This window comes from Zingiber officinale, chromosome 6A, assembly GCF_018446385.1.
Source record: "Zingiber officinale cultivar Zhangliang chromosome 6A, Zo_v1.1, whole genome shotgun sequence".
NCBI classification, from domain to species: domain Eukaryota; kingdom Viridiplantae; phylum Streptophyta; class Magnoliopsida; order Zingiberales; family Zingiberaceae; genus Zingiber; species Zingiber officinale.
Genome location: NC_055997.1, coordinates 138,287,182 through 138,308,903, shown reverse-complemented (window position 1 = coordinate 138,308,903; position 21,722 = coordinate 138,287,182). Strand labels below are relative to the sequence as shown.

Genomic DNA, 21,722 nt, shown 5'->3' with positions numbered 1-21,722 from the left:
GGACCGGGTTTCTGGCGTAATTATGGTCGAATTTAGTTGAACCCACCTCACTTAACCCAAAGAAATTACGCGGACACGTCCGAGCTGGATCGTCATAGTCACATCTGAACCGGTTTTGTCTATATCTATCTTGAGCACATTGCATGGCAGGTAGAAAACAGTGACTGGCCTCCACTCGTTCACGAACCTTTGCACTTGCTCCCCTTCTCGCCTTTAGCCGAAACCCTAGGTCAAATCACTAAACCCTAGGCTAACAAATCCTTAACCATGGTTTAAGCCAGATATCAAATCACGGTCGACTTCTCTCTCTTTCTCTATTGCTCTACAAGTTTGTAGTATTTTATGAATTTCTTCAACTCCTAGGCAAGCCCTTTCATCTCTCCTCCTCCTCCTCCTCCTCCTTGTTTTTGGTCTCCTCAATTGGAAAACCCTAACCCTTTCCTCCTTTCTCACAGACTTCATGCCTATTTGCTCGATTCCTTCTTCTCCCTTGATCATAAGAAAAGCTATTTAAATATGGTTCCTCGACTTTGCTTCATTATTTAAACTGGAAGAGATCAGCTTTTTGTGATTATTATTATCTTCGGTATATATCTTACAGTGGTTTTTGTTGGATGAGGTTATGGCTGGGATGGATCTGAGCACCACCACCAGGTACGGTCACCACCTTCATCACCACCCCAACCTCCACCTCTCGCACCAGCACCACCCTAACTCCGATGACGACAACGACGGCAGCGCCAACGGAGACAATCATGACCAATTCAGCGGCGCAGCGGAACACGACGGGTCTCCGTACGCTCCGCAGGGAGGGGACGCGGGATCGCGGCGGCCGCGCGGGCGGCCGCCGGGGTCGAAGAACAAGCCGAAGCCTCCGGTGATCATCACGCGGGAGAGCGCCAACGTGCTGCGCGCCCACATGCTGGAGGTGGGCGCCGGCTGCGACGTCTTCGACTGCATCGCCACCTACGCCCACCGCCGGCAGCGCGGTGTCTGCGTCCTCAGCGGCAGCGGCGTCGTCACCAACGTCACGCTCCGCCAGCCCTCGGGGCCGGCCGCCGGCGGCGGGGTGGTGACGCTGCAGGGCCGGTACGAGATTCTCTTGCTGGCGGGCTCGTTTCTCCCGCCTCCGGCGCCACCGGGGGCCACAAGCCTCTCCATATTCCTCGCCGGCGGGCAGGGTCAGGTGGTTGGGGGGAACGTCGTGGGCGCGCTCTACGCATCGGGGCCGGTCATCATCATCGCCGCCTCGTTCACCAACGTGGCCTACGAGCGGCTGCCGCTGGAAGAGGAGGAAGCACTGCCGCAACAAGGAGGAGATGGAAACAGCGGCGGAAGCGGGAACAGTGCCTTCCCCGACCCCTCCTCCATGCTGCCATTGTTCAATTTGCCGCTGAACAATATGAGCCAGTTGCCGCCGGGAGTGGATGCACACGGTTGGGCCTCCTCCTCTACCGGCCGGCCGGCACTGTTCTGATCAACACCACGCCGATCGAGCTTAGCTTGCTGCACCGGCAAAGGTTAGCCGAATCATGCCATTAACCCGTGCAACTACTCCATGATAGATCTTTTAATTTCCTCCCTCCCTCTTTATTTCTTGATCCCTTTTCTATATCTTTAATCAATAATATTATATTGTCTACTCTTTCTTCTCTTGACAAGAGAATATGTGCTGAGATCGTGTGAAGGAGCCTTTATTTTGTTAATGTTATCAATAATATATCATATTCATTGAGCTTGGATCGATCATGGAAATAATAAGGGTGAGAAAGCAAATGATCATAAATAAATAAAATTATATTGGAATAGGAGCTGAAGGAGTAAATGAAGCTTTTTTACTTTCTCGAAGCAATTCCCAGAGAATCATTAATTTAACCATCTTTGTTGTGTTGATCTATATACATGCATACATAGGGGACGTTTACCATTCAAAGATTCCATAGTTGCACTAAAGTGTAAACGTTCTCCAAAGTCCTTTATATTTCCTCTCTTTAATTACCAATTTTAAGTTTCAGGTTCATGAGCATGCTTGAGAAAATATTATTGGCTTTCTAATTCTATATATTTTGTCTCCAAATTTGATAATTAGGTTGAGGCAATTTACTTGGAGCCAGTTTTGAGCATCATTATGATAAATAACACGCGGGGGTCTTCATTTTCTAGTTCTTTAGTATTCAATAATAGTTTTATTTTGAACCCTAGAAGTTTTATTTTAGAAAAGAAAGATTGATAATATAAAATGGGAAAATTTTATTAGTTGTAATTTGTATATATGTGCAAAGTTTTGGAATCATTTAAATAGTTTACAAACAATAGTTTACATGAGAATTAGAAGTTAGAAAAAGTTTAGGCTCTTTAGGGAAGATATACTTGTTGGTTTCACCTCTCTTGATTTCAATGGGCATATTGATTTCTTACTTAAATAGTCGTTCTAATCACCAATTATTTAAATTTTAGAGAATCAATTTACTTTTAAAAAATGCTACTTGTAGATTTTTCGGAATTTTTTTATAAAGAATTTAAATCGTTTGTCCACTTTTTGTAATACTTATGTATATTTCAAACTTTGTTAATAGCAATATCTTTGCGAAAGAGCTGATCTACAACTTATTCTTCTATCTTTTAGAATTTTATTTTAATCTCTTTATGTGTTATTACTACACTCTAATTGAGAGTGATACTAATGGCGATGCACTTTAATTTTCATTTAACTTGTGCAACAAAATTATCTTCTCGTGATATTTTAGTTGGAACAATCTACTTTTCCCTTATGTCTTCAGCATTTTTCTTAGTCATGTAGTTTGTGTTTATAATAGTTGATGTAGAGCTCTTTTGCTTTTTGAAGTCCAATTTATAGACAAGAAAGTAGTATATATCCTCTTGGTGATGGATGCTTTCCTAGAAAGGATATAGACCTCTACATGAAGATCTACACCAAAATGTTGGTCATTTTGATCACTAAGAGGAGCACCCTTTTCTTGGTATAGAAGGATTATTCACGTATTCATTAGTGATGATTTTTTACTAAGAATAAATTAATCTTCGTGAAGACTACTCATATTGAAGAAATATATAATTTGACATTATTACATAGCAACATCTCGATGATAGCAAGGTCATTACTAAAAGGAAGAGCACAATTTATTTATTGATGTATTTTGAGAAATTATTATATAATTTGATTATTCAAAACCTATATAATGTCTCTTTTTTGCTTGACTAATCGATTGGTAAGCCAAACTAATCGATTTGGCAGCTTCTAATATATTGCCCAATCGATTTAGAAGCTTTCTATTCTTGCAAGAATCTCTCAATTGATTTCCCAATCGATTCCAACACCTATTATGATCTCATGAAGAGACTTCCATCAATTACCCTAATTGATTGGTGAAACATGAATCGATTGCCTTAATCAATTATAAGCCCTTCTATTCTTACACGAAAACACCCTTAATCGATTAACATAAGACCTAATTGATTAGCCAATCAATTCAGAGTTTTATTATACTTCGCAAAAACCTCCCAATCTATTGGAGCAGGTTCCAATAAATTAGGCAGATTGCATAATCAATTAGCCTTAGGCTAATCTATTGAGCTAATCGATTGTCTAACCCTAAACTTTGAACTTGAGTTTAGGATTCCTTTACTCGACACTAAAGCCATCTATGACTCATTGGGACTTCTCCTTGCCTAGTATTCAGTCACCCTTGATTGACCATGAGTTCTTCACCAAGTGTCTGGTCAATCTTTATTCTACTTGGATCTTTCATCTCGTGTTAACTCCCATTGGACTTGCAATCACTAAGTGTCAGATTAACTTTTGACCCACTTGAACTTTTCCTTACCTAGCCTCGTCAGGACTTCCACTGCCTAGTTCCCAACTAGGTTTCCACCGCTTAGCCCTACTAGTATTTTCATTGCCTGGTTCCCAATTAGGTATTCATTGCCTAGCTTGGCTAGAACTTCAATTGCATAGTTCCCAACTAGATCTTCACTGTCTAGCCCCGCTAGGACCTCCACTGCCTAGTTTCACTTACTAGAACTTTTTCGTTGTCTAACCTCCAGTTAGGACTTTCCAGACAATTTTCCAGACAAGTATCCGATTATTCCTTGACCTACTTGACTTCTCTCTCACATATTGTCAAACAACTCGAGTTAACTCGAACTTAGTCAAATTGGTCAACCTTGACCCAAGGATGATTGTACCAACAATCTCCCCTTTTTTGATATTTGATAATAAAAATAAATTGCTCCCAAGTCAAAGGTATTTTTAATTAGAAAATAAATTGTTTAAATAAAAATGGTTCAAAGGTCTTTTAAAGATTATGTTGCTCCCAAGTCAACAAAAGAATTGGGTTCCATTGTGCCACCAAAAATTCATGCTCCCGTTTTTATTCTTGATCCAGCCTTTATCTCCAAAATTCACGAAGATCAGTTTGGAGGGTTAGATTCAAAATCCTTAATTACATCTAATGGAATTCTATAGTTATTGTAACACATTGAAGTATGAAGGGGTCCCTATTGATTTAATTTTGCTGATAGTTTTTCCTTTTAGCCTCAGAGATGCTGCAAAAGTTCAGTTAAATACTCTGCAACCCAAAAGAATTAAGACTTGAGATGAATTAGAGAAGAAGTTTTTGAACAAGTATTTTCCCCCAAGAAAGATCACTCATATGAGGAATCAAATCATGAACTTTAAACAAAAAGGAGAGACGTTATGCCAAGTATAGAATAGATTCATAACTCTTTTATATCAATGTCCATATCATAGGATCGAGGACTGACTGATCATCCATATATTTTATATAGGGATATCTTTTCAAAATAAGAATTAGTTGGATTCATTTGCTGGATGTTCTTTACTGAACAAAAATTTGAATGAACATATAAATTAATTGGTCAACTATAACGAATCTTAATGAATGGTCGGGGGAAAACTTAACGATTCTGCCATTAAGAATTCCAAAGGTAAAAAACTTAGAAGTGGAGTTGATTAAAAAAGGAGAACAAAGTCAAGAGAGTGGTGGAGTTTGAAATTTTTCAGAGGAAGATATTCATTTACATCATGAAGATTTTATGGAATTGTTTCCTTGGTGCAATGGAACTCTAACACAGATGTTAGATGGTGTGACTTCTTCAATTGAAACAATTATGGATAAGAATTATAGAGACGTCATATGCAAAGATGGATATAGTTGTGGTGATTTGCTCTTACCAACACTCAAAGACCCTTTAGAGGAAAGTCTGAATTGTGGAGAAATGGTGGAACATGTGCAAAAGATTGGATAAAGCTCCTGAACTAACACTAGAATAGGAGAAAATCAAGACACGTGAGCAAAATTCAATTGTAACTGAAATTTCATCACCTTAAGTAGAACTCAAATCTTTGTCTACTAATCTCATATATGAAGTTCTTGGACTAAATTCTACATTTCCTGTGATAATAAATACGAATCTAACAGAATTGGAGACCAAAAAATTAATTAGAGAGTTGAGCTTGCACAGGAAAGTGATATGATATACCATTGATGATATCAAAAGAATTAGTTTTTCTTTATGCATGCATAGAATTTTACTTTTAGATGACCACAAAAGCTTAGTTGAACATCAAAGGAGGCTAAATCTTAATATGAAAGAGGTAGTTAGAAAAAGGTACTCAAGCTACTAGATGCGGGATCATATATCCTATTTCTGATAGTGAGTGGATAAGTTTAGTGCATGTGGCTCCAAAAAAGGAAGGAATGATAGTAATTAGAAATGAGAGCAACGAATTGATCTCAACTAGAATAGTTACCGGATGACGGATGTGTATTGATTATCAGAACTTAAATAAAAAAACTAGAAAGGATCATTTCCCTCTTCCCTTTATTGACCAAATGCTTGAGAGACTGGCCAAACATTCTTATTTCTGCTACTTAATGGATATTCTGGGTTTTATTAAATTCCAATACACCCCCACGATCAAGAAAAAATCTACTTTTACATGGCCTTATGGAACTTTTATTTATCAATGAATGGCTTTTGGTTTATGTAATGCCCTTGCCACTTTCCAACGTTGTATGATTGTTATTTTTTCAGATTTAATAGAAGATATAATGAAAGTATTTATGGAAGATTTCTTAGTATATGAACTAACTTTGACATATGTTTGCTAAATCTTTCAAGAGTCATTCAGAGATGTGAAGAAGTGAATTTGATTTTCAATTGGAAAAAGTGTCATTTCATGGTAAAAGAGGGAATTATTTTGGGACATAAAATTTGGAAGCATGGAATTGAGGTTGATCAGGCAAAGGTACAAGCAATTGTGAAACTTCCCCCACCAATCAATGTGAGGAAGTAAGAAGATTCTTGGGATATGTCGAATTCTATCGGCGATTTATAAAGGACTTCTAAAAAATTTACAAACCAATGACCAATCTTCTAATTAAGGATACAGAATTCTGTTTCGATAAAAATTGCTTGGGAGCTTTTAAGAAAATCAAAAGTGCCCTCATTACCACCCTAGTAATTCAAACACAAGATTGGGAACTTTCGTTCAAAATTATGTGTTATGCCAGTGATTTCGTAGTAAGAGCAATATTGGGGCAAAGGAAAGATAAAAAGCTACATGTTATCCACTATGCTAGTAAGACTTTAGATGATGCCTAGATAAATTATGCTACTACAGAAAAAGAATTATTAGGGGTAGTCTTTGTATTCGATAAATTTATATCATACTTTGTCAGTTCGAAAGTGATAGCCTATACAGATCATGCGGTCATATGGTATTTGCTTAGTAAGAAAGATTTCAAACCATGACTCATTAGATGGATATTGTTTCTTCAAGAATTTAATTTAGAAATCAGAGATAAGAAAGGAGCAGAAAATGTGGTGGCAGATCACTTATCTTGAATTGGCCAAGATGGACGAAGAAATTCAGAAAATGATTTACCCATTAACGATTCTTTTTCAAACGAATGTCTTTTATCCATATCTAGTGCAAATGTACCATGGTATGCGGATATCACAAACTACCTTGCCAGCAGGGTTATTCCACTGAATCTTACTTTCCAACAAAAAAAGAAAATTTTCACTAGCGTCAAGTATTATGTATAAGCTGAACCACTCCTTTACAAAAAGTGTGGCGGTGCAATATATCGAAGATGTGTATCCAAGGAAGAAACTAAAGATATTTTGTATCATTGTAATTCATCATCTTATGGAGGACACCTTGGGATTTTAAGCACAGTTATGAAGATTTTACAAGTTGGATTCTTTTGGTTGTACCTATTTAAAGATGCAAGGGAATATGTTCAATCTTGTGATTGATCTCAGAAGACTGGAAACATCACCAAGTGACATGAGATGGCACTGAATTATATTATTGAAATTGAATTATTCGATTTTGGGGAGTAGACTTCATGAGACCCTTTTCTTCGTCATGCGATAATAATTACATTCTAGTTGCAGTTTACTATGTGTCTAAATAGGTGGAAGCTATAGCTTCCCATACCTATGATGATAGAATTGTTATCAAATTATTCAAGAAGATAATCTTTCCTCGATTTAGAGTCTCCAGAGTAGTCATTAGCGATGGGAAGCCTTATTTTTTTGAAAGACAGTTTGAGAACCTACTCAAGAAATATAGGGCTAGTTACAAAGTTAAAACGCCATATCATCCGCAGATTAATGAGCAAGTTGAAATTTCTAATAGAGAGATCAAAACGATATTAGAGAAGATAGTATCTACAACTCAAAAGAATTGGTCCCTAAAATTAGATGATGCTTTATGGGCATATCGCATTGACTACAAGACTCCAATTGGAATGACTCAATTTCGGTTAGTCTATGAAAAGTGTTGTCATCTCCCAGTTGAATTGGAGTACAAGACTTATTGGACGATTCAATGCCTCAATTTTGATTTGAAGGCAGCTGTAGAAAAATGAAACTCCAACTTAATAAACTTGATGAATTAAGAATACGTACAAACATGTTAAGTTTTATAAAGAAAGAACTAAGAAATGATATGATCGCCACATTTTATGATAGAAATTCAAAGAAAAAGACTTAGTTGTAACGCCCAGCCCTTCTAGCCTTACCTTACAGGACAAACGTTACTCCTTTCATATCTAAAGTTTGACATTCTTACATATTATATACTGCTCAGTTCAGAGATCTACTCTAAACTTGTTTCGACTGATCGGACGTGACTTGGAGCTAAGCAGAGCTGGAAGGGATTCTAGAGTTTCTAGCGGGTCTGGGTCATGTGGCCCTGACTGGCCGTGTAGTCTTGCCCGAGAAGGAACATGACATGGTCGTGTGGCGATGACCGGCCGTGTAGCCTTACTGAGGTCACAATTTGGCACGACCGTGTGTGCCACACGATCGTGTAAGGTATTCCCAACTAGCGCAGGGCACGACTATGTAAGGGTCACATGGCCGTTTCCCCTTGGCCGGAAGGAAGAGGTGCACAACCATGTGAATCCACACAGTCGTGTCACCTTGGCCGAGAGGAAGAGGTGCACGGCCGTGTGAATACACACACCCGTGCCCCCTTGGCCAAGAGGAATAGGTGCATGGTCATGTGAACCCACACGATCGTGTCACCTTGGCCGAGAGAAACAGGTGCACGACCGTGTGAATACACACGGTCGTGTCTCCTTAGCCGAGAGGAATAGGTACACGGCCGTGTGAATCCACACGACCATATCACCTTGGCCGAGAAGAAGAGGCCCGAGGCCGTGTGAATCCATATGGTCGTGTCACGAGCCCTGTGGGGGGTCACACCCTACTCTACAAAAAGGGGTTGTTCTCCCCTTGGTACTTATCTTTGGTTTAGGGTTCTCTTCCATTGCTTGAAGAGGGGTCCTCCCCTTTGGGGAGACCTTAGATCTTCCCTCTTTGCTACTTTAGTTACTGTCAAACTGATAAATTCATCATAAGTAACTAGTGATAGTATTTCATGTAGAGCGGAGAGAAGTAAATACTTTAGCATCCAGTTCTAACATACTCCATACAATAACAAGTTCCCAGATATCCTTCCATTGTTCCGTCACACACACACAAAACACCCCTCCTGATGCCTCCTCCTACTCGAACTTTTCTTTACCTTTATCTGTAGTATAAGGAAATGTAAATCTATAAGAGAATGCTTAGTAAGTACCATCTACTCACAAAACAAGTATTAAAAGAAAGAACATGCTTTCAAAATGACTTAGGGAAAAATACAAAACTCGTACTTGACAGTAATTCACGCTAAAACGCATAATTCAGAAATCTATACATGACATGCATTTTTAAATAGGTTTATCATGCAAAACATCAACTTAAAACCATGCTAGCAATGTAAACATGCAATGGAAACATAAATCTTGCCATACCATAGAGTTCATCCATGCTACACTTCATAACTCAAGTTCTCAAACTTAAGAAGCTAAGGCTTCGATTAAGGCAAACAATAAAGTTTGAAAATTTTATATTACATAACTAGTGAAAATTATAATAAACTTGCTTGGGCCCGACATTGTGCCACTTTACGCGCATCCTTAATAACATCCGAGATAGCTAATCTCGAACCTATTAAGGTACTACTAGGCGATCTAAAGCCTAGGGACGATCTAGGAGCCCACCCATGGACCTTGTGTCCAGTACATGCCACTTTAAAGTAAAATACTTTCTTTAAACATTCCTTTCTTATACTTGCACTTACTTGTCATTTAAACAAGCACCTTATGTGCGCTTAATCCCCCATACTTATAGGGAAGCACTTTAGGGTACCTGAATATGCTTCTTAGCCTCAAAACTAAATGGGAAGCAAATCAAGATACTCTAAACATGCTCTTAATCCCAAAACTTTAGAGGGCATCTTACATATCATAACATGTATCTTCTTTAACATGCATAAAACATAACACAACATATATCTTCTTTAACATGCATAAAATACATCATAACATGTATCATTGAAACAACTTATACTGCAGGTGAGTAGTACTTACATTCTTTCGCTAGATCTTACTATTATAGGGTGTAGGAAAAATAATCCTCTCTTGTACGCCTTAATCTCTAAGTCACCCTTCCCGCACGTACTAATCCTTGTGAAAACTCTCCTCTTAGATTCTCCTCTTGAAGAACTTAGAATTTAGAACCCTAGGTTCTTGGCCGAAAACTAAAAAGAGGAGAAGAGGAATTTTGGCTAGGGAGGAGAAGAGGAAATCAAAAATTAGGTTTTTGGTCTCTTCTATTCCCTTTTATACTAAGTGGAAGTTGAAGTATCTCTTCACACATAGCCTACATATAATGAATAGTTTCCTATTTCCAATGTATGTTTTACCATCACCTAATGGCTACTTAAATTACTCTTAAATCAAGGGCCAGGGTTCAAATCCCAGCCTGGGTCATTTATATATATATTTATTTATTTATTTTCTCTTCTTCTATTTCTTTTTGCTCTTTTGGAAGAGAGAAAAATTACGAGTGTTACTTTAGTATTATTATTCAACTCAATATTGAAATTTTTCCCTGAGAAGTTAAAATCACGGCGGACGGGATCATTCAAAGTTTAAAAGGTATATTCATATGAAGCAGTTGATATATGGAGTAAGGAGTTTGGAAAGTAGTAAATGGATAGCAATTAAAGAGTTATTACTTGGAATGCCAATTAATGGAGACAAAAGGATATCTTTGTCTGAACCTCGACCTCTAGAATGAACATAATAGGGAGCAAGCTCGTGACCTTAAATGAGTGCTGCTTGAAAGGCAACCCAATGGTTTCTTCATTTTTTTTTCTTTTTCATCCTAGTTGTTAGCTTTTTTCAAGTCTAATTCATATTTAGTTCCATTTTCAAGATTATAAAGAATAAAGATCTCTAGAGAGGGAGAACATCTACCGGGGTTGTGCTCTTTGGCCAAAGCTAACACGGGGTGACCGTGTGGAATGACACAGTCATGTGAACTCACCCGATATCAACACAGTATGGTCGTGTAGAATGATACAATCATGCCTTTCTAATCGAATCCAACACGGTATGGTCGTGTAGAATGACACGGTTGTGCCTTCCCAACCGAAACCAACATGGTATGGTTGTGTTGTTTAACACTGTTATGCCACTTAATGTTACATGACCCAGCCCAATTTAACCATTGCTAGGGCACAACCATGTGCGGTTGTGCTTCTTGGGAGGTAACCCAATGGTTTCTTCATTTTTATTTTCCTTTTCATCCTAGTTGTTAGCTTTTTTTTTAGTCTAATTCATATTTAGTTCTATTTTCAGGATTGTAAAGAATAAAGATCTGTAGAGGGGTAGAACATCTACCGGGGTTGTGTCTCTTTGGCCAAAACCAACATGGGGTGACCGTGTGGAATGACACGACCATGTGAACTCACCCGATAGCAACACGGTATGGCCGTGTAGAATGACATGATCATGCCTTCCCAACCGAATCCAACACAGTATGACCCTGTAGAATGACACAGTCGTGCCTTCCCAACCGAAACCAACGCGGTATGACAGTGTTGTTTAACACGGTTGTGCCACTTACTGCTACATGGCCCAAGCCCAATTTAACACGGCTATATGCTAATAGGCAGATAACATATGAAGGAAAAATAAGTTTTGATAGTCTTAGGATTGTCTAGTTCTGACTTTCGGATTTCTTGGATTTCTTGGAAATCGTAGGTCGAACTGACGCCTATTGTTCTCTCTTTCGGGGAATGCATCCTCACCTACTACTCTCAAGAGAGTTTACCTTTTGCCAGACCTGTCTTCTAGACCTTATGGACTTTTGCTCAGCGTTCGAGACTTCAGGTCTTCATGCTAAATATTTGCTCCATGACCCGTCTAGAATTCCACCTGGTCCGCAACCATCAGGATTTTCACCTAGAATCCTCAACTCTAAAATTTCGCCCAAAGTGCTTGACTCGCTAAAACTTTGCCCAACGCCCCGAACCAGGTCTTGTTACCCAACCGCAGCCAAGACTTTCCATCTACCTAGAATCCACTAGGACTTTTGCCTAAGAACACTTAAGACTTTCCTGTAAGTTCATTCACACTTATTAGATAACAAGACATCTTAACTTTTGAACCCTTTGCCATAATCAAAATATAGATTTGATCGTCTGGTGCTCCCTACACCAACACAAAGGTTTATCTAATAAGTTAGATATTATTTTTGATAATGATAATTAAAAACATCGATATGATTCATTATTGAAATGTTCTATTTTATGCACTAAACATTTGGACTATGAAACCTTAGATGTTCTAGGTTTCAAGAATAATGTTGATTGGCTTCTTGGGAGAATATGATGGAATAACTTTATGTGCATGAGATATCCAACATATCCTAAGATAGTTTTAGAAATTTTAAGCTTCATTAATTTCCAAAATGCTCGGGGAGGGGGAAATTACATTTTGATTGTTTAATGATAACTATGAATGGTCCATTGATGATTTTAATACATGTTTTGAATTTCCATGTGATGAAACACAAATAATACTTCCTATGTTCAATAGTTCAAATGTATGGGGATCAATTAGTGGTAAATCTATTTTTGATCCATACTCTTCGAAGGCTACTAATATCACTAATCCAATTTTTCATTATCTTCATTTGGTTATAAGGAATATAATATTTGGACAAGATGATAGTGAAGGAATAATAAAACTATTTGAATTATATTATTTATAAGCAATGGTGGAAAATATTCCGATTAACACGGGATTTCATTTTTTGAAGCACCTTATGAAATTAAGAAAAATTCCTGCCACTAGTCCTATTATTTTAGGAGGGTTGCTCACTTACATTACAGTAGTACTAGGTTGTGATCTTGAATGTCTAGAAATGGTGGATAATGCCCCCTGGGTTGATTTAAACACATGTTTGATAATACATATGATACGACAAGATGGTTATGGCTATTGTATTATTTTGAAAAATAATTTCCCTTTATGATTTCCAAATCCTGATTTAACCACCATTCGCATTAAAGAAAATTGGCTTTTGTCTAATGCCAATAAACAATCCATTCCCTCTCCTATACTAGCCTCCATAGATATTCCTTCAAGTAGTCGGGATCTCACTAGATTTAGTTTCTATAAGTTTCACCCTATCTTAGACACCCTTTATTATGATCTTGCTTTACATAATGATCTGTTGAAGAGATAAAAATATCTTTCGGATGAATAATTTTAATATTTGCGAGACTATTTTAAGAATGAGAAGGAATTGTTTACGAAAATAACTGATTATATGTATGCCCAGAGGGGGAAAATGAAGTTAAATGAGGATTTTAGGAGAGTTATAAGACAAATTCACATTAAAATCGATACCATGTATAAGTATCATAAGTTCTTGAGCAATAGAAAGAAGTGGTTTATTGAATCTTTTTCTACCCTTCCAGACTTCCCCGATTACCCCCCCCCCCCCTCTTCCACCATATTGATTTCATCGGGATGATGAAAAGTTTAAATATGGGGAAGTTGTACATATACTTACTTTCTTTGCATGTTAGTTCATTTCAATTACATTTTGCTTGTTTTCATGTTAGTTTTCATTTTGATTGTAGTTTTCTTCAATTACTTTGGTTGTTTCGCTTGTTTAAAATAGTTGTCTCTGTCACATGTAAGAACATCAATCTTCACTTTATTGTTGACTTCTCTGATAAGAAAATTGTTAACACGTTCATTTCTATAGTTGTGAGAAATAGTGTAGCATGAAGTGAGTATTGTGCTGTATTAAGAAAAAAAATTGAGTATTGGCCTAATTTTAAGGATTTTATTTCACTTTGCCTAAGTTGAATAATAGATAATTCCGAAACTAGTCATAATTCATCAAACTTATTTAATACTTAGATTTTCATGGTGATTTCTTAAACTACATATTGGTTTCTAGATGATGCTCGAGTCATATAAGCTCGCTTGGAAAAATTAAAACATCCCTACAATTGTTAGTGCTGTTGGTGCAACCTTAGGTCAAGGTTGACCTGGTTGACCCGACTCGAGTTGACGTGACTCGAGTTGTATTTTGATGTTTGACTTGGGAAGATTGTCGGTGCAACCTTAGGTCAAGGTTGACCTAGTTGTGTTGCATGTTGATGTTTGACACTCGTGAGAGAGTTCTATTCTTGATGTGGGACAAGAATAGATGTTTGGGAGATTATTGGTGCAACCGTAGGTCAAGGTTGACCTGGTTGACCTGATTCGGGAAAAATCCAAGTATGAAGACTTGGCACGGAAAAGTCCAAGCAGGGAGCTTGGCACTGGAAAAGTCCAAGTATGGAGACTTGGCACGGAAAAGTCCAAGCAGGGAGCTTGGCACGCGAAAAGTCCAAGTATGGAGACTTGGCACTGGAAAAGTCCAAACAGGGAGTTTGGCACGGGGAAAAATCCTAGTGAGTGAAGCTAGGTGAAGGTGAAAGTCCTGGTGAGTGAAGCCAGGCATTCGGGAAATCCTGGTGAGTGAAGCCAGGTGAAAATCCTAGTGAGTGAAGCTAGGTGAATGAAAAAGTCCTAACTGGGATGTTAGGCAGTGTGGAAAGTCCTGGTGAGTGAAGCCAGGTGGGAAAGTCCTGGTGAGTGAAGCCAGGAGAAAGTCCTAACTGGATGTTAGGCGTATGGAAATCCTGAGTGAGGCAGGTGAAAGTCCCGTGAGTGAAGCCGCAAGGGAAAATCCAGATGAATCAGGGATGATCGGACTTCTGGTGTTGGAAAGTCCAAGTAGGTCAAAGGGATTGACCGGACACTTGGCAGGGAGTTCTAGCAGGTCAAGGGAGTGACCAGATGCTAGGGATGAAGTACCAATAGGTCAAGGTTGACCGGATATTGGTTTGGAAGTCTTGGGACTTGGTTTGGGCAAAACCAAGCTCGGATCGGTCACCGACCGATCCAGGATACTTTTTTCTCGATCGGTCCGTGACCGATCGACATCGGTCAGAAGTTTCGATCGATCGGTCCGTGACCGATCGCCAGTTAACAGGCGAAAGAAAGGCGGTGATCCATCCACGCATCGATCAAAGATGTCCGATCGGCGTGGACCGATCGAGACGAGCATCGCGAGAAGGGAAGGAAGGGATCGGTCGCGAACCGATCCACCTCCTCTCGATCGGTCCACGATCGATCGAGACGATCCATTCTTCCCCGATCGGTCGCAGACGATCGAGTTCTAGCTGCTACGCTAGTTTCTTCACCGCTTCTTCGCAGTATAAAGGGGAGGGCTTCACAGGTTGCTTCTTCCTCTTCTTCGCCATCGAGCCGGTGTGCTCTTGAGCTTTCTGAGCTCTCATCGCCAAGCTCGCGTGAGTTTCCGCCGGTGTTCTAGCTGTTGGATCCGAGAAGCCGCTTCATCAAGGTTCCAGTCGACAACAAGAGGCAAGCAAGTGTTTTACAATTTCTGTTGTTCTTGTTTGTTGTCTCTATTGTTGTACTCCTTTGTTTGCTGTTGCAAAAGACTGTGGCGAGGTTTCTCCACCCACAAGGAGTATTTATTAGCCGGGTTTCCGGGGATTCATCCACCGACGGATTGACAGGGCTTGTCCACCTTACGGACACGCCGAGGAGTAGGAGCCCTAATCTCCGAACCTCGTTACATCCTTGTGTTAAGGTTTGAGTTTCTTCTCTTTCGTTTCTTTGTTGTATTTTCCGCTGCGCTAACCCTAGTTTGTAGAAAGAAACGCGAGCGATTTGGGGTCGGCTATTCACACCCTCTCTCTAGCCATATGAAGGATCCTAACAAGTGCTACATCTAAAGCACCAGAAAAAAAAAGATCAAGTGTTGCACAATACAATTATTTTGCAAGAAAAAATAGAATAAGGGATATAAAAAATAGTTTCATTAGTGAAAACTAGCAAGTTATCCCTTTGAAACTGAGTTAGATTACTGGAAAATAACTACTATGTTTCCTTTGATACCAAGTATACCTTTAAGACCTTAGCAAGTTATCCTTTTGAGACTGAGTTAGATTACTGGAGAAATAACTGCTATGTTGCTTTTGATATCAAGTACACCTTTAAAACCTTAGGTAGATTGAGAAAAATGAATCAATTGTGTGGCAGGTAAGTGTCTATCACCAGGAACATAAGGAATTTAGTTAAATGATGACTTAACTAAGATTAGAGATTGAAACTTGAAAAGCTTAGGTCACTCATCGCGTTGTGCACAAGAACTTATATTTAGGCTATACTTAGGTTACTTTATGATCATGCTCAAATGAAACTAATTGATTGAGTTGGATTGATTCACTAGAGATTATGCTGTACTATATTAGCACATGAGTCTAGATTGTAGAATTTTTCTTAAGGACAAGCAAAGGTTTAAGGTTAGGGTGTGATGTGCGAAGATTACATATACTTTTATGCATGTTTTGACGCACATTCACTTATATTCTTTGAGTATGTTCTATGCTATTATACTATTCTTTATCATATTTTCAGCATAATTAGTCTCTTTGTTGGAGAACCGCTTGTATTTGTTTTTTTCTTGACATGATGCATTTTTAGAGTGAAAATAAAACTAAGGCGTGCTTCAGAGCAATCCTAGAAGAGAAGTAGAGCTTTGTCATGTCCCTTGGCACGGTCATATCCCCTCACCCGAGAGCAATCAAAGCTCAGTCGTGCCTTGAGACACGGTAGTGCCCCTTCACTAAAGAGCATTCCAGGGCAGGCCATATGAAATCACATGACTGTATCCCCCATCCAGAGAATATTCATAGGGTGGTCATGTAAAATCACACGGTCGTACCTCTCCATTAAAGCCCCTTCACACTCTGGTCATGCCTAGAGGCATGACCGTGACACGACCCGAGCAAGGGTCGTGCCCTGCTTATAAAAAGGGTGTTCTTCCCCCTTTCAAAGGGGAGGAAGTTTTTCCCTTTAGGGGAGACTGATTTTGATCGAGATTTGCTCATCATCTGCACTCCTATTGACAATCTGAAGTTGTTTCCACCCTCTCCTTCATCTTCAAAAGCATATGATTGTATTCGAAGACCTTTCGTTGCATTGGCTAAGCTTTCTTCCTTCTTCTTCTTAGATTTGGATTTAAAGCTTACAATTATCATGTATTTGGATTCATCTCCTCTTAGTATGGAGTAGATTCATTTGTTTAAGATTAAGAGAGTAGTTGTGATGTGTAATTGATGTAACCTCTTTAAATTTGCTAATTTCCTATCCATATGACATGTTTTTGCCTTGTATCTATTTGATTAAATGTGTGTGTGAACAATTTATGCTTAAATCTTATGTTTGATTGAATGATTATATTGATTTATTCATCCCATAGAAGCGATACTCTAGATTATATGATCGAGGGTTTTAGTGACGAGGGTATCCCTTTTAACCAGATATTTAAAGTATCACTTTGAAAGGGAGGACAATTTTCAATAAGCAAACATCTAATTATGCTTAATGGATTTTCTTTAATTCTATATTAATAAGTGTCCTGTGTAATCTAAAAAATGTATGACCAGGGGTTCTAATGACAAGGGTATCCGTTTAACCGACCTTCGTAGATTACCTCTTCTACTTAGTTGTATCAGATGCTAATAAGGATATCACTTCGACATGACCGTTGTAGGATAATGTCGGTATTTAGTTAGACTTCCTACGTACGCATAAGGATAGAGGATGGGAGATGGACAATTCTTAGTACATTAATTAGTGTCACAACGAAACTGAACTCCTAGAATACTTTCCTTGACCAATTTTCTCAACCAATTCTTCTTCCTAATTCTCTTCTCTCTTTATTTTAGTGTATCAATTCATAACAATCGATTGTTTAGCTAATTCACCATGATAAGTCTCTAGTCTTAACTCAATCCCTGTAAGTTCAATATCTTTTATTACTGACAACATAACCGTGCACTTATGGTACCGTAACTTCTAGTTAGGACTTTTCACTGCCTAACCTACAGTTATGATTTCTCATTGTCTAACCTCCAGTTAGGATTTTCTGTTGTCTAATCTCTCGTTAGGACTTCTCGTTACCTAACCTCTAGTTAAGACTTCCTGGCTAAGTATCCAGTCCTTTCTTAACCTACTTAACTTGACATACTTGATTTCCTAGATAAATAGTTAGTCATCTCATGTTAAACATTACCTAACGTAGTTAAATTTTTTTTTGTTTTAGAAGAGATATAGGAGTTTGAGCCCTCCTCCCCTCCCTGACCCATACAAATAGTAGCAAATGACAATGTTAAAAAAAACAATAAATAAATAGTGGTAGAACACTTCAGGGATCAAATAACGTAAGGTTTGAATTTCAATGGGGATAGATATTTTGGAAGTCAACTTGTAAGTGTGCATAATCTATTGTACTTTGAATTTATCTCAATAGGCGAACAAAAAATGAAGACAGCCCACATTCAATATTAATTAGACAAAACTCAAACACTTGAAATAAATAATAATAATAATAAGTGCAACAACTTAGGAGTGTCGAATGACACTCCTTTGGGTTTAACACGGTTCAAACTTCGTTCATCCTTGATTTTAAATTAACAATAATTAGGGGCATATTTGAAAAGCCAAATGAGCTTAGTTCAAGTCTTTTCCACCACTTAAGGATACCCCTTAATCCCCTAAAAAAAAAAAAATCTAAAATCTCACTCTCAACTCACTCAACTTTCAAGTGATCGATCATCTTCAACTCTTATCCTTCATTTCTCCTCTTTAAGAGTTTCAAGCCATTAAAAGTTTACGTGAACTCAAAATTTAAAGTGTTTTTATCGTGAATTAAAAGTCATTATATCCTAAAAAATGATTGTTGATAAATAATTTACTTCAAATAGTAGGCATTCCTAAGGGCATCTATAACGCTACATTGTTATAACATTTATTACCTCATCAAAAAGCATGAGGTCTACTGCCACATACTCATTATAACAACATTTTTCTTTCATCCATATTCCTTTTAATATTAACATGCACTCAATCATCTTAAAATTATATTATATTAAATAAATATATTTTAAATATGTTTTACAATATTTAAATTATTATTATTTTTAAGAATAAACTTACATTTTTAAAATTTATAATTTTTTAATAAATAAAATTTAAAAACTAAAAAAAAATATATACATATGGGATGAGCCAGTTAGGGGTTGACCCAACCCATCTTTGCTTGTATAAAATATAGAAAATGCAAGCTATATATTCAAATAATAGAAGCTATATAATTTAGAATATTCTATTTTAGGTAATCTAGAATATACTATAATATTATTTCTTGTAAGATAAGAAACCCTCTTGTATATGTACTCATTTGATGAGATGAATCGTTATGGAAAAACAATATTACCTTCTACATGGTATCAAAGTCCCAAATCCCAAGTTCAATTCTTTGAACTTGTTTTGAATTTTTTTTCCCCTTTTTTCTTTTCCCTAATCCCCAAATCCTTGAATCTCAAACAATTTCTCAATGGATGGATCTGTAATTGATGATACTCAATCATCCTCACAAGTCATTCATCACTACACCCAACTAGACAATTCTGCGTTTCCAAAAACTATTTTGTTGGATGAATCCAACTACACCATATGGTCTCCCCTCACGTGGTGTGTATTGGAGCACGAGGAAAGATAGGTTATTTAGCTGGAAAAAAATCTAAACCCCATATGAATTCTCCAAGATATGAAGTTTGGGCGACATATAATGAAAAGGTAAAAAGCTGGTTTATTGATTCCATTGAGACCTCTCTTATGAACCAATATATCCGTCTTCCTACTATATTCGTCTTCCTACTGCAAAAGATATTTGGGAAGCTGTGGAGAAAACGTTTTATGATGATTCTGACGAAACTCGAATCTTTGAATTGAACAAGAAGTGCTTTGAAGCAAAGTAGAATGGTCGACCTATTCCCACCTACTTCGAATTGGTGACCATGTTTCAGGAGATTGATCAAATGATGGTCTCTTAGAATAATGATGTTGCAGCTGTAGTCCATGAGACTTCAATGTTGTCTCGATTGCATGTTCATATGTTTTTGAGTGGACTAGATTCGGAATATGATCAGGTGCGTGGAGAGATCCTACGCAAGGAATCTAAATTCTCCCTGAAGCAGAGTTATGCTTACATTCGCAAGGTGTAATATGAGAAACAAGCTATGGGACGTCCGACATCTACTGAATCCTCTGTTTTTTATGTTCAGAGAAGAGAAGTTGCTCCACCAATTTTTTTTGGTCCTCCTCGTCGTCCTATAGGTAAATCAAATCCATATGCAAATAAGAAGTGTAATGTTTGTGGAGAATTATGCCATAGCAAGGAAAGATGTTATGAAGTGATTGGGTATCCTGATTGGCGGGACTTCACCAAGAAGCCATGAAAGAATATCAACAAGGTGGCTATTGCTACTATTGGGAATGAACATCTTGATAGTGCTTCTGCTAATATAGCACAATCAGGTATGAATGATACAGTTATTTCGAATACTACATGGATAATTGATTCAGGTGCATCTGATCATATGACAAACAACCCGAACCTTGTGAAAAATTTTAGAGTTCCCCCTCAAAATTCTGTCTCTACTATTGATGGTACTCTAACTCTTGTTAGCAGAGAAGGTTTTATTGAGTTATCTGATACCCTAACTCTTGAATCTGTTTTAGTTGTTCCATCTCTATCTTATAACCTATTGTCTGTCTGTCAAATTATTCTAAAACTTGCATGTATTATGACATTTTATCCATCTTTCTGTGTGTTTCAGGACATTCTGACTTGAAAGATTCTTGATTATGGTGTTAGAAGGGGGAAATTGTACTACTTAGATCTAATTGAGACTGGGAGAACTACAAGCATCTTTTGGGACAAGCTAATCATATCATAATGGTCGATAATGAAAAGGAAATGGTGTGGTTATGACATTGCCGTTTAGGACATTTGTCCTTTAGCTATCTTAAGAAGTTACAACCCCATTTGTTTTCAGCTGTTAATGATTCAGAATTTCATTATGACATTTGTGAATTGGCTAAAAGCCACCGTATTTCATATTCACCAAGTATTAATAGATGTCCTATTCCATTTATGAAAATTTACTTTGATGTTTGAGGACCTGCAAAAATTTCTTCATTTTTTGGAGCTCAGTATTATGTAACATTTATTGATGATTGCACTTGCATGACCTGGGTGTCATTACTTAAACGTAAGAGTGATGTATTTGAGATATTTACTAAGTTTTACAAGATGGTGGTGATATAGTACCAATAATTCATCAGAGTTTTTCAATCTGACAATGGTGGAGAGTTTGTGAATAGCCTTATGACTGAGTTTTGCTGATCGAATGGAATTCATGATCAAACCTTCAATTCTGGTACTCCTCAATAGAATGGTTTAGCGGAACGAAAGAACAGACAATTGTTAGAAGTTGTTCGTGCTTCCCTGTTTGGTATGAATGTACCTCAATCGTATTGGGGTGAAGCAGTGAAATCAGCAGCATATGTTATTAACTGTACCTCCCTCACGAGTAATTGAGTTCAAGAATCCTCATCAGAAGCTTCATACACTTTTGACCATCCCTTTTATGCCTAATTTGGAGCCTTGAGTGTTTGGGTGCACCGCTTATGTACACATACCAAAATCACAACGAAGTAAGCTTGATCCTTGTGTGAAGAAATATATTTTTGTGGGTTATGTAGAGTTCCAAAAAGGGTACAGATGTTACGATCCACTCACTGACAAAATGCACATCTCTCTTGATGTCTCATTTCATGAATCTGAGTCATATTACGCAGGGGAGTTTCCAAGTCTTCTCT

General features: G+C 37.8%; 1 protein-coding gene across 1 annotated transcript; it reads left to right on the top strand.

Annotated features, from left to right (window-relative positions):
• Positions 1 to 327: 327 nt before the first annotated feature.
• Positions 328 to 1,735, top strand: LOC121998303 (AT-hook motif nuclear-localized protein 23-like). The gene has a single exon (XM_042553157.1). The coding sequence runs from the start codon at positions 623 to 625 to the stop codon at positions 1,475 to 1,477; it is 855 nt and encodes a 284-aa protein (XP_042409091.1). The 5' UTR covers positions 328 to 622; the 3' UTR covers positions 1,478 to 1,735.
• Positions 1,736 to 21,722: the final 19,987 nt, after the last annotated feature.

Excerpts from the sequence above, each read along its gene's own strand:
- LOC121998303 (XM_042553157.1), top strand. The coding sequence starts at position 623 with ATGGCTGGGATGGATCTGAGCACCACCACCAGGTACGGTCACCACCTT.